General features: G+C 36.5%; 1 protein-coding gene across 2 annotated transcripts in view; it reads right to left on the reverse strand.

Annotated features, from left to right (window-relative positions):
• The window catches only part of INPP4B (inositol polyphosphate-4-phosphatase type II B), an 850,869-nt gene that overhangs the window by 221,464 nt on the left and 614,345 nt on the right, over positions 1-15,060 (reverse strand). For both annotated transcript variants that reach the window (XM_027567415.1, XM_027567414.1), the window contains exon 12: positions 5,129-5,276. In XM_027567415.1, coding sequence (XP_027423216.1) covers positions 5,129-5,276 — 148 coding nt within the window. The remainder of the gene's footprint in view (positions 1-5,128; positions 5,277-15,060) is intronic.

Consider the following 15,060-nt stretch of genomic DNA (forward strand, 5'->3'; position numbering starts at 1 on the left):
AGTCTAGGGTCTTGGAGTCGGTGCTCCCACTCCAAAGGCTCAGGGCTTGATCTCTGGTCAGGAACGAAGATTCCGCAAGTGGTTTTTTATGGTATTAAGTGAGATTAAAGCAAATACCCAAAAATGAGAAACCAAAGATGAACCCCAAACATATGGCAGTTAAAAAATCAGGCAAATGATAATTAAAATAATGGAATGTACACATATGCATATACCCATAAGCAAAGTCCAAACAGTCCAACTAAAATCAAAACAAAATTAATACGGAAACACAAGTCTTAAATGACACGTTAGATGTGATAGATCTCATTGATATCTTCAGGAAATTCCACCCAAATGCAGAAGAATACACCTTCTCAGGTATATTATATATGCACAAAGAACATTCTCCAGGATAGACCACATCTTGGGTCACAAATCAAACCTTAGTAAATTTAAGAAAGTTGAAGTTGTATAGAGCATCTTCTCTGACCACAACGTTATGAGACTAGATAGCAATTACAAGAAAAAAACTTAAAAAAAAAAAAGAAACACAAACACATGGAGATTAAGCAATACATTTCTAAATAACCAAAAGGTTACTGAAGAAATCATAAGGGAAATAAAAAATTTCTAGAAACAAATGACAATGAAAACATGACAACTCAAAACATATGGGATGCAGCAGAAGCAGTTCTAAGAGGGAAGTTTATAGCAATACAATCCTACCTCAAGAAAGAAGAAAAATAATGAATAGACAACCTAACTTTACACCTAAAAGAACTGGAAAAGAAGAGTAACAACAACAACAACAAAAAAAAAAACACCAAAATTAGTAGAAGGAAAGAAATCATAAAGATCTGAGCAGAAATAAATGAAAAAGAAATGAAAGAAACAATAGTAAAGATTAATAAAACTAAAAGCTCATTCTTTGAGAAGATTAAAAAAATTGACAAACCTTTGGCCAGATTCATCAAGAAAAAGAAAGAAGAATCAAATCAACAAAATCAGAAATGAAAAAAGAGAGGTTACGACAGACAATGTAGAAATACAAAGGATTATAAGAGACTATTATAAACAACTATATGGCAATAAAATGGATAACCTGGAAGAAATGGACAGATTCACAGAAAAGTTCAATCTTCTAAGACTGCATCAGGAGGATAGAAATTATTAACAACCCAATTACAAGCACTGAAATTGAAGCTGTGATCAAAAATCTCCCAAAAAACAAAAGCCCAGGACCAGACGGCTTCGCAGGAGAATTCTATCAAACATTTAGAGAAGAGCTAATGTCTGTCCTTCTAAAACTCTTTCAAAAAACTGCAGAGGAAGCAATACTTCCAAACTCATTCTATGAGGCCACCATCACCCTGATACCAAAACCAAAGACAACACAAAAAAGAAAACTATAGGCCAGTATCACTGATGAAAATAGATGCAAAAATCCTCAACAAAATTTTAGCAAACAGAATACAGCAACACATCAGAAAGCTCATACACCATGATTAAGTTGGGTTTATTCCAGGGAAGGAAATGGCAACCCACTCCAGTATTCCTGCCTGGAGAATCCCATGGATGGAGGAGTCTGATAGGCTACAGTCCATGGGGTTGCAAAGAGTCAGACACGACTGAGCAACTTCATTTTCACTTTCTTTCTTTATTCCAAGGATGCAAGGATTCTTCAATATACATAAATCAATCAATGTGGTACCCTATAGTAACAAACTGAAATGTAAAAAGTATATGATAATCTCAATACATGCATAAAAAGCCTTTGACAAAATTCAGCACCCATTTATGATTAAAACTCTTCAAAAAATGGGCATAGAAGGAATCTACCTCAACATAGTAAAGGCCATATATGATAAGCCTCCAGTACACATTATTCTCTATGGTGAAAAACTGAAAGCATTCCCCCTAAGATCAGAAACAAGAAAAGGGTGCCCACTTTCCCCACTATTATTCAAAATAGTTCTGGAAGTCCTAGCTACAGCAATCAGAGAAGAAAAAGAAATAAAAGGAATACAGATCAGAAAAGAAGCAAAGCTATCACTGTTTGCAGATGACATGATACTGTACATAAAAATCCCTAAAGAAAATATCAGAAAATTGCTAGAGCTAATCAGTGAATTTAGCAAAGTTGCAGGATACAAAATCAATACACAGAAATCACTTGCATTTCTATATATTAACAATCAAAAATCAGAAATAGAAATTAAGGAATCAATCCCATTCACCATTGCAACAAAAATAATTAAATATCTAGGAATAAACTTACCTAAGGAGACAAAAGAACTGTACATAGAAAATTATAAGACACTGATGAAAGAAATCAAAAATGAAACAAACAGATGGAGAGATATCCCATGTTCCTGGGTAGGAAGAATCAATATTGTAAAAGTGACTATATTACCAAATGCAATCTACAGATTCAATGTGATACCAATCAAATTACCAGACATTTTTCACAGAACTAGAAGAAAAAACTTCACAACTCATGTGGAAACACAAAAGACCCCAAATAGCCAAAGCAGTCCTGAGACAGAAGAACGGAGCTGAAGGAGTCAACCTTCCTGACTTCAGATTATACTACAAAGCCAAAGTCTTTAAGACAGTATGGTACTGGCATAAAAAACAGAAATGCAGACCAATGGAACAAGACAGAAAGCCCAGAAATAAACCCATGCACCTATGGGTACCTTATTTTTGACAAAGGAGGCAAGAATATACAATGGGGCAAATACAGCCTCTTCAATAAATGGTGCTGGGAAAACTGGACAGCTCCATGTAAAAGAATGAAATTAGAACACTTCCTAACACCATACACAAAGATAAACTCAACATGGATTATAGACCTAAATGTAAGACCAGAAACTATAAAACTCTTACAGGAAAACATAGGCAGAACACCCAATGACATAAATCAAAGCAAGATCTTCTATGACCTACCTCCTAGAGTAATGGAAATAAATATAAAAGTAAATAAGTGGGACCTGATTAAACTTAAAAGCTTTTGCACAGCAAAGGAAACTATAAGCAAGGTGAAAAGACAACCCTCAGAATGGGAGAAAATAATAGCAAATGAAACAACTGACAAAGGATTAATTTCTAAAACATACAAGCAGTTCATACAACTCAATACCAGAAAAACAAACAACCCAATCAAAACGTGGGCAAAAGACCTAAACAGACATTTCTCCAAAGAAGACATACAGATGGCTAACAAACACATGAAAAGATGCTCAACAACGCTCATTGTTAGAGAAAAGGAAATCAAAACAATGTGGTATCACCTCATACCGCTCAGAATGGCCATCATCAAAAAGTCTACAAATAATAAATGCTGGAGAGGGTGTGGAGAAAAGGGAATTCTCTTGTACTATTTGTGGGAATGTAAATTGATATAGTGACTATGGAAGATGTATGGAGACTCCTTTAAAAACTAGGAATAAAACCACCATATGACCCAGCAATCCCACTCCTTAGCATATACCCTGAGGAAACCAAAATTGAAAAAGACACATGTATCCCATTGTTAATTGCAGCACTATTTACAATAGCTAGAACATGGAAGCAACCTAGATGTCCATTGACAGATGACTGGAAAAAGAAGTTGTGGTACATATACACAAGGGAATATTACTCAGCCATAAAAAGGAACACCTTTGAGTCAGTTCTAATGAGGTGGATGAACCTAGAACCTATTATACAGAGTGAAATGAGTCATAAAGAGAAAAATAAATATTGTATTTTAACGCAAATATACGGACTTTAGAAAGATGGTACTAAAGAATTTACTTACAGGGCAGCAATGGAGAAACAGACATAGAGAATAGACTTATGGACATGGGGAGAGGGGAGGAGAGGGTGAGATGAATGGAAAGAGTAACATGGAAACTTACATTACCATGTGTAAAATAGATAGCCAATGGGAATTAGATGTATGGCTAAGATACTCAAACAGGGGCTCTGCATCAGCCTAGAAGGGTGATGGGAAGGGAGATGGGAGGGAAGTTCAGAATGGAGGGGATATATGTATACCTATGGCTGATTCAGGTTGAGGTTTGACAGAAAACAACAAAATACTGTAAAGCAATTATCCTTCAATAAAAAAAAATTTAAAAAAGGCGTCATGTAAGCTATAAATGAGGATCACATATGTGATGAAAAATTTTCAAGTGCTCAGTAGTCATATTTAAAGAGCAAAAAGAGATGCATATAAAATTAATAATACATTGTATTTAACACCAATATAGCCAAAATGTTATTTAACATTTCATTATGAAATTGATCTTTTTCATTTGTGTGTGAAGAATTTGAAAACTGGTTTGTATTTTACACATGTGTAACATCTCAAATTGAACTGTTCATATTGCAGTGATTAACAGTTTTAGCAGCCAAACATACTGGGCAACGCCAGTCTTGATTTTTATATTACCATCATACTTTATGATGTGCAATAAATCAGACAGAGAAAGACAAATATATTATACTGCTTATATTCAGAATCGTAGAAAAATAATACAAATGAACTTACTTATAAAGTAGAAAGATTCACAAACTTAGAAAACAAACTATGGTTACCAAAGGGGAAAGGTGAGGTGTGCGATAAATTGGGAGTTTGGGATTAACAGATACACACTTGGGTGTATAAAATGGATAAGCAGTAGGGTCCTACTGTAGAGCTCAGGGAATTGTACTCACTATTCTGTAATAACCTATATGGGAAAAGAATCTGAAAAAGAGTAGATGTATATGTATTATATGGGCCTCCCCAGTGACTCAGCAGTAATGCAGAAGTTGCAGGAGACATAGGTTTGATTCTCGAGTCACGAAGATTCCCTGGAGGAGGGCATAGCAACCCACTGTAGTATTCTTGCTGGGAAAATCCCGTGGACAAAGGAACCTGGTGGGCTACAGTCCATAGTGTTGCAAAGAGTCAAATACAACTGAAGCCACTTATCATGCATGCACATATGTATAACTGAATCACTTAGCTGTACACCAGAAACTAACACAATCTTGTAAATCAGTGACAGTCCAATATAAAATAAAAATTAAAAAGAAGACTAAAATAAAAAAAGAGAAAATGTTTTATAGAAAAAGTAATTAAGGTAAGAAATGATCATAAACCATATTCTCTTACCTACACAAATCTTCTTTGATTTGAAGAGAGATCAATTCCTTAGGAATATGAAAAGAAAGTATGCTCTCTGACATCTGCTCCCGGATTTGCATCCACTTATTGTCAGAAGTGGGAAATCTGTATAATTTACACACTGGGTTCTTTAACACTGGAAAAGGAGAGAAAAATCAAGGTTAATAGTCATATTATAAAGATATGTCCATTAGATAAAGATCAATTAACAAAATCATTAATCAGGCTACCATTCTAATTATTTATTTGATGAAAAATTTTTATTATAACCCATAGTGTATTTGAGTTCCTAAGAATTTTCTCCATACACTTTATTTTTTTCAGTAGCTTCTGGGACATCAGTCTTTATTAAATTAAAAAGTGATACGTCAAATTCCAATTCATAAAGTGGCCACTGTGGTTCTCTGATATACTGCCTAATAATTCTTTTCCCTTCTAAAGATTTTCTTATAGTATATATATTTATAACTATAGATTAAAATATATGGATTTATATATCATACTTACTTTGAAAAAATATATTTCTGAATTTCTTCCAATCACTCTAAGTCAGCTTTACCCACTTACATAGTAGGTGACAACTGATATGTTATATTAAAGGTTCTAAATGACCCTACAACCAAAAGCGACTTATTTCTCAAATGTCAAAAGGTTTATTCCTGGTTTAAGATCTATTAAAATTCAAATATTATTCATACTTCAGTGCCACTAAGTCAATAACACACTTTCCTGAAACCACACGTTATTAGAAGCAGAACAGGGAGACTACAGAGCAAATTGAATATTTGGGGTGGATGGGCAGTGATTAGGGGAAAAGCAACATGGTCATGTCATTAAGGATTTTAAAAGATTAAAAGAAAAAGTGTAAGACTAGACATTAAGATAATACTTGAGACACCTTTTATGAGGCCAGCATTCCTGCTGCACTACCAGGCCCTATATTTCAGGGCAAGGTTTTATCTCCACTGCTGCTGGGCAATGAATTTAAGAGAAATACATCAAAATTTAGTGAACAACAAAATATCACGTCAATCACCAATCAAGTATCTATGATTATTTGGCTCCAGTTTCCCAATAAAGCTAACTAAAAACAGAACTTGATATTGAAGTGGATGTAAGACTTTAATAAGACCCAGCCTGGAATGTGGCCCAAGTCTCTCCAATGTATAGAGTAAACCACCTTTAAACATTTCAGAGTTCCAAAAGCCTGTGAATGCTTGTGTGCTAAGTCACTTCAGTTGCGTCTGACCATTTGCAACTCTACGGACTGTAGCCTGGCAGGCGCCTCTGTCCATGAGGTTCTCCAGGCAAGAATACTGGAGTGACTTGCCATGCCCTCCTCCAGGGGATCTTCCTGACCCAGGGATAAAATCTGTGTCTCCTGCATTGGCAGGCAGATTCTTTACCACTAGTACCACCTGAGAAGCCAATAAGCCTGTACCACATTTATTACTTGGATAAATATATATACATACACGTATATACACACATACATATATATTTCTGAGCATTAAAATGAGGAACTATTCATCCATTCTGCAACCACCATTCTCAGTGGTTCAGTCTGGACATTATCATTGTTAAGGAGGCACCATCTCACACCGGTCAGAATGGCTGCCATCCAAAAGTCTACTAACAATAAATGCTGGAGAGGGTGTGAAAAAAAGGGAACCCTCTTACACTGTTGGTGGGAATGCAAACTAGTACAGCCACTATGGAGAACAGTGTGGAGATTCCTTAAAAAACTGGAAACAGCAATCCCACTGCTGGGCATACACACTAAGGAAACCAGAATTGAAAGAGACACATGTACCCCAATGTTCACTGCAGCACTGTTTATAATAGCCAGGACATGGAAGCAATCTAGATGTTCATCAGCAGACGTATATGTATGTATATGTTCATCCATATACATAATGGAGTATTACTCAGCCATTAAAAAGAATACATTTGAATCAGTTCTAATGAGGTGGAGGAAACTGGAGCCTATTATACAGAGTGAAATAAGTCAGAAAGAAAAACACCAATACAGTATACTAACACATATATATGGAATTTAGAAAGATGGTAATGATGACCCTATATGTGAGACAGCAAAAGAGACACAGATGTATAGAACAGTCTTTTGGACTCTGTGGGAAAAGGCAAGGGTGGGATGATTTGAGAGAATAGCATTGAAACATGTATATTATCATATGTGAAACAGATCGCCAGTCCAGGTTCGATGCATGAGACAGGGTGCTCAGGGCTGGTGCACTGGGATGACCCTGAGGGATGGGATGGGGACGGAGGTGGGAGGAGGGTTCAGGATAGGGGACACATGTACACCCGTGGCTGATTCATGTCAATGTATGGCAAAAACCACTACAATATTGTAAAGTAATTAGCCTTCAATTAAAATTTCAAAAAAAGTACATCAGAAACCTTGATAGCAAACATCTCACTCTTCAATAGCCAGATTCAAAGCTCCCACTACACTTCTCTATTTCCTGTAAGTGTTATCTAGAATGTGCACTTTTTAAAAACACCAATGTGGTTTAGTCACTAACTAGTGTCCGATTCTTGCAACCTCATGTGGACTCCTCTGTCCACAAGATTCTCCAGGCAAGAATACTGGAGTGGGTTGCCATTTTCTACTCCAGGGGATCTTCCAACCCAGGAATCAACCTGGGTCTCCTGCCATTTCAGGCAGATTCTTTACCCACTGAGCTGCAAAGGAAGATAAAAACACCAATAGAAGCCAGAAAACAGTAGTATATTTCCCATCCATTGAGAGACAATATTTTAAATCCAGTATTGCATGTCCCAAAGGATTATATTTTGGCCATAAATATGACCTTTAAGTCTTATGAATCAGATTATATCACAGACCATATTTAAGGCTAATTACACTTTCTCATTTTGGTGAATTATAAATGACATAATATTATATTAGTTGCAGGTATACAATGTAATGACTCAGTGTTTGTATATATTGTTAAATGATTACCACAATGAGTCTTGTTAACATCTGTCACCATACATAATCACAAATTTTTTCTTGTGATGAGAACTTTAAAAATCTCTCTCAGGAACTTTCAAACATGCCAAACAGTATTATTAACTATAATCATGCTGCATATTATGTCCTCAAAACTATTTTATAACTAAAAATCTGCATGTTTTGATACCTTCACTCCCATCCCCTGTCCCTCATCTCTGGAAACCACCAATTTGTCTTTGTATCTGAGTTCTTTTTTTTTTTTTTAATTTGTTATGCTTTGGTTTGTTTTCAGATGCTACATATAGGTGAAATCATACAGTAGCTGTCTTTCTCTGTCTGATACTTCACTTAGCATAATGCCCTCAAGCTCTATCCACAAATGGCAAGCTTTCATTCTTTTTTATGGCTGAATAATATTCTATTCAGTGTGTGTGTGTGATCTGTGTATCACATTTTTGTATCCATTCATCTGTGGATGCTGAGGTTGTTTCCATGCCTTGTCCACTGAAAATAATGCTGCAATGAACACTGGGATGCATGTATCTTTTTGAATTAATCTTTTCATTTACTTTGGATAAATACACAGAAGAGGCAATGATGGTAGTTCTTTCTTTAGTTTTTTAGGACATCTCCATATTGTTTTCCATAGTGGCAGTACCAGTTAACATTGCCATCAACAGTACACAAAAGTTTCCTGTTCTCCACATCCTTGCTGATAATACTTGTTAGATCTTGTATTTTTGATACCCTTCTAACAGATGTGAGATGATATCTCACTGTGGTTTTGATTTGCATTTCCCTCATGATTGGTGATGTTAAGTAGCTTTTCATTTACTTGCTGCCCACCTTTATGTCTTCTTTGGAAAAACATCTATTCATATCCTCTGCCCATTTTTAATCAGATTTTTTTGTTGTTGTTTTTGAGTTGTAGGAATTCTTTACATAATTTGGATATTTGCCCTTATCAGATATAGTTCTTTTTATATGAAATACAGAAACCTATAACCCATGAAAGAAACTATGGTATTTAATTCATCTTTAAAGTGAAAATATTTCAAAGATGTAAGAATTTTACTAAAACCTCTACTGCAATAGACTTGGAAAATAAAATATATATATATGTAGACAATTCAATATATTGTAAGTCAAGTTAAATCATTTATAAGATATTAGGAATTCTAATTAACATGGTCAGGAATATAAATGAATCATTTTATAGTAAGATAAAAACTCAGCCTCTGTCCAAATTTTCCCTTTGTAATCTAAGTAAATATTCAATTACTTGGGTTATCTATATTTAGTACATGTTCTGCTTATTAACCTCTGTGTTTTGTTTTTTTTTTTTCCAGATTACACAGAATCTTTGTATCTTCCAAACCATGGTTAAAAATCCCTGGGTTTTTCTTGCCTTTAATAAAACAATAATTATTTTTAGAAGATTTATACTTTTAATTAGGTTGCAAAATATAATATTCCTTATTTTATTTATCTCAAAACCAGTCCTTCAACTTTTGATTCTCCTGTTTTCATTTTAATGCTCTTCAATGTATTCTAAATATAAACCTTTGTTGAAATAACATAAGTAGAAATCAAGGACAGTATGATTAATGTGCTCCAGAATTCTCCTGTAACCACCCCAGACACAAGGTCCAAGACCCTGTGAAAATGCTGCTAGTTTTTAAGGAAAATGCTTGAGGCAAATAATAAACAAAAGATCAGGCTACTTGATCTACCTCCTAGAATTCCCAATAATGTCTCCAATCTAACTTTCATGCTATACATTCTAAGCTTTTGAAACTCATAAATCTCTAAACACTGATACTAAATTTTATATAGTTACAAGGGTCTCAATGCAGACATAGTGGAATCCACTTTATAGCCCAGTTTGATCCAGGAGCATTGCTTACTGAAAACCTACCAAAACCAAGAACATCTACTCTGTATCCTAAAATGTCATATAACAGAGTAAGACTTAGAAAATAAAAATCAATATATGGTCTGCAAAAACTATAAAACTCTTAGAGGAAAACATAGGCAGAACACTCTGTGACATAAATCACAGCAAGATCCTCTATGACCCAAACCTACAGTAATGGAAATAAAAACAAGAATGAACAAGTGGGACACAATTAAACTTAAAAAAACCTTTGTAGAGCAAAGGAAACTATAAACTAGGTGAAATGGCAACCCTCAGAATGGGAGAAAATAATAGCAAATGAAACAACTGACAAAGGGTTAATTTTCAAAATATACAAGTAGCTCATGCAACTCAATACCAGAAAAACAAACAACACAATCAAAAAGTGGGCAAAAGACCCAAGCAGATATTTCTCCAAAGAAGACATATAGATGGCTAACAAATACATGAAAAGATGCTCAACACTGCTCATTATTAGAGAAATGCAAATCAAAAGTACAATGAGATATCACCTCACACCAGTCAGAACGGCCATCATCAAAAAAACATGCAAACAATAAATGCTGGAGAAGATATGGAGAAAAGAGAACCCTCTTGCACTACTGGTGGGAATGTAAATTGATATAACCACTGAGGAAAACACTATGATGATTCCTTAAAAAATTAGGAATAAAACTACTGTGTGACCCAACAATCCCACTACTGGATATATTCCTTGAGAAAATCATAATTGAAAAAGACACACGTACCGCAGTGTTCACTGCAGCACTATTTACAATAGCTCGGACACAGAAGCAACCTAGATGCCCATCGACCGAGGAATGGATAAAGAAGCTGTGGTACATATATACAATGCATGACTCAGTCAGAAAAAGGAATGTATTTGAGTCAGTGATAATGAGGTGGATGAACCGAGAGCCTCTTGTATAGAGTGAAGCAAGTCAGAAAGAGAAAAATACAAAGTATATTAACACATACATACGGAATCTAGAAGGATGGTACTGATGACCATATTCACAGGTTAGCACTGGAGATGCAGACATAAAAAATGGACTTATGAACAATGTTGGGGTGGGAGAGGGTGGGATGAATAAAGACAGAAGCATGGAAACACATACACTACCTTATATAAAACAGATAGCTAGTGGGAATTTACTGTATGCCTCAGAGAATTCAAACTGGCGCTCTGCGACAACCTAGAGGGGTGGGATGGGATGGGAGGTGGGAGGAAGGTTCAAGAAGGTGTGGACATATGTGTACCTATGGCTGATTCATACTGATGTATGGCAGAAACCAATACAATATTATAAAGCAATTATCTCTCAATTACAAATAAATAAATTTGTAAAATTCAATATATGGTCTGACTTTTAATTACCATGAAATTTGTTCCACTGGTCACAAACAGATCAGAGAAGATGTTCTCAGCTCAAAATTTTGCTGGGTTCATAGTGGGAAGATTTTTGCCATCCTCACATAAAAGAAAGTCATGGTATTCGTGTATCAAAGATTGAACAGTGGGCCATAAGTAACGAATGCTTTTGTCATTTTAGAAATGCTTCTGCCCTATAGCAGAGACACAATTTCAACAATTCTGCACACACACTCTAGCTGTGGAAATGAGCCCACCACTTTCAGCTCCGGCTTTCCACTGATGCCAAATGTTTCTTTATATAAAAGGTGCGTTACTGACCGTATAATAAGCTCAACTCGCTTTCCACGTGGCTCAGTGGTAAAGAATTCACCTGCCAGTGCAGGAGATGTGGGTTCGATTCCTGGGTCAGGAAGATGCCCTGAATTGTGCCAACTCACTCCAGTACTCTTGCCTGGAAAATTCCATGGATAAAGGAGCTTGGTGCGCTACAGTCCATGAGGTCCCAAGAGTCAGATGAGACTGAACACACTAACAACAACTATCTAACATCTATTATAAGTTATTTTTAGAGAGCCCTGCATATATTAGCTTCTTTTTTTCCATTGCTTTTGCCAGAACAACTGCTAAAAATATTGTGTGATAGATTCTACCAAGAGAATAATAGTAAAGAGATTTTAGATCCCACCATGGTTCCAATAATGACTTAACTACAATATTGTAATTAGCCTCCAATTAAAATGAATATATTTATGAAAAAAAAAAGAATAAAGTTCTAAGCTAGTCCAGATCTGAACACATTCCCTCTGAGATCTAACCCCTAAGGTGAACACAGGGACAGAAAGCAAATGACAGATTTGTTTCTCCTAAAATTACAGCACAACTCAAATGTCTAGATTGTTTATTCCAGACACTATAAAGGGCCTTTTTAATAAGGTAGCACACCACCTGCTTTTCTATGGCTTTCAGCAATTGTGGAGGCCAAGTGCTCCAGTTTTAAATTATCAAGGTAAAGATGTCAAGGATATGTTCAACAAAGCCAACACATAGGTGGCACATAAAAAAAGATGGCTGTTCAAGCAACCTGGAGCAGAAAAAGATAAACCAGAGAGGTATCATAGGGTCGATTCTTTTCTATGTCTATGTTGGGACATAAGAGGATTAGACAAGGAATTTTGGAAATAGAGGAGACACAGGTTCAATCCCTGGGTCAGGAGAATTCCCTGGAGAAGGAAATGGCTACCCACTCCAGTATTCTTGCCTGGATAATTCCATGGACAGAGGAGCCTGGTGGGCTATATGGGGTTGTGAGGAGTCAGACATGACTGAGCAACTAACACTTTCACTTTACTTTTGGGAATATGGATTCAGGGTTGAAGAGATCATCAAAATGTGAAACAGTTATCTCATCAGGTTGTCTTTAATACAGTTCTCCAGACAAAGCTTATCTGTGATTGTGCTTAGTCACTCAGTAGTGTTCAACTCTTTGCAACCCCATGGACCATTGCCTGCCAGGCTCCTCTGTCCGTGAGAATTCTCCAGGTGAGAATACTGGAGTGGGTTGCCATGCCCTTCTCCAGGGGATCTTCTCAACCCAGGGATGAACACAGATCTCCCACTCTGCAAGAGGATTCTTTACTGTCTGAGCCACCAGGGAAGCGCTCATCTGGGATTATCTTCATGCAATTTCTTGCTTTCAGGAGGTGGTAGAAATCAAATATATAATGGAATCTGACTATTAGCTTCAGTCTTTACAAAATCACTATTTTAATGTCCTATAGATTCTTGTAGAGAATCTGTTTGTTTGGTAGCTTTTAATTATGCAGTTGTTTAATAGTTTCACTATTCAGCTGAATGTACCTGCATTTCCTCTTCTCCAAATGCTGGATAATACTTAGAGAAGATAATTCTGGGTAATCCAATTAGATAATGACACTCTCTCATTTGTAGTTGAAAATATCTTAGATTTATATACACACATCTTAAATGTAGATTGCCTCTTTTTAAAATTAAATGAGATCTAAAAAAAACCTAAACAGAAATCAGGAAAAGACTGTCCTAAGCATGGTTATAGGAAAGAGAACATAAGAAAAGATGACAGGAGCTCTGAAAAACAGCAAAGAGACACCACTTTTTAAAATAACAAAGATGAAATAAACTGTTAAAAAATTAAGTCCCCCAAATTTTTTAAATTACTTTTCTTTAGGCGTGTCATACAATCTATACTATGTTATTGCTTGTGTTGCTTTAAAGCATCAAAAAAAATAAGAATAGAAATAGGATATAAGCTGAGTCGGAAAAGTGCTGCTCCCCTTGTGGAGCCAAGCCCACGAGCCCCTAGCACTCTGTCTTCAATTCAAGGACATAAACAAGAAAAACTATTACAGATGTCAGAGTAAAACATAAAGGTAATATCTGTGGGAATTTAGTCTCCAACTCGGAGAAGGCAATGGCACCCCACTCCAGTACTCTTGCCTGGAAAATCCCATGGACAGAGGAGTCTGGTAGGCTGCAGTCCATGGGGTCGCTAAGAGTCAGGCAGGACTGAGCGACTTCACTTTCACTTTTCACTTTTATGCACTGGAGAAGGAAATGGCAACCCACTCCAGTGTTCTTGCCCGGAGAATCCCAGGGACTGGGGAGCCTGGTGGGCTGCCGTCTATGGGGTCGCACAGGGTCGGACACGACTGAAGCGACTTAGCAGCAGCAGCAGCAGCAGCAGCAGTCTCCAACTGGTGATAACTGGTGAGTTCAGTGTGTACAATTTGTATTTTCAACTTTGGTTGGTCAGAGAAGTGATTTGTTTCATTCATTGTAGTTTCAGTGATTTGTTCTGTTTATTCTAATCATCCAGTCCCATCAATTCATGGCAAATAGATGGGGAAACAATGGAAACACTGACAGACTTTATTTTCTTGGGTTCCAAAATCACTGCAGATGGTGACTGCAGCCATGAAATTAAAAGACATTTGCTCCTTGGAAGAAAAGCTATGACAAACACTAGACAGCATATTAAAAAGCAGAGAAATTACTTTGCTGACAAAGGTTCATATAGTCAAAGCTATGGTTTTTCCAGTAGTCATGAATGGATGTGAGAGTTGGACCATAAAGAAGGCTGAGCACCAAAGAACTGATGATTTTGAACTGTGGTGTTGGAGAAGACTCTTGAGAGTCTCTTGGACTGCAAGGAGATCAAAGCAGTCAATACTAAAGGAGATCAGTCCTGAATATTCATTGGAAGGATTGATGCTGAAGGTGAAGCTCCAATACTTTGGCCACCTGATGTGAAGAGCCGACTCATTAGAAAAGACCATGATCCTGGGAAAGATGGAAGGTGGAAGGAGAAGGGAATGACAGAGGACGAGATGGTTCGATGGCATCACTGACTCAATAGACATGAGTTTGAGCAAGTTCCGGGGCTGGTGAAGGACAGGGAAACCTGTTGTCCTGAAGTCCATGGGGTCACAAAGAGTTGAACACAACTGAGTGACAGAACAACAATAACAATAATTCTACTCCAGTCATTAAAGGAAAGGAAAAATCTAGAAAAGTGTCCCTTTCTGGTTCATCTTTCATGCTGAACAACCTGGAATGACCTGCACAGTTCATGGAACTCAAGTTGTTTCTTGGCATTTTGCCACTGTTTA

Source organism: Bos indicus x Bos taurus, chromosome 17 (genome assembly GCF_003369695.1).
Source record: "Bos indicus x Bos taurus breed Angus x Brahman F1 hybrid chromosome 17, Bos_hybrid_MaternalHap_v2.0, whole genome shotgun sequence".
Lineage (NCBI taxonomy): Eukaryota > Metazoa > Chordata > Mammalia > Artiodactyla > Bovidae > Bos > Bos indicus x Bos taurus.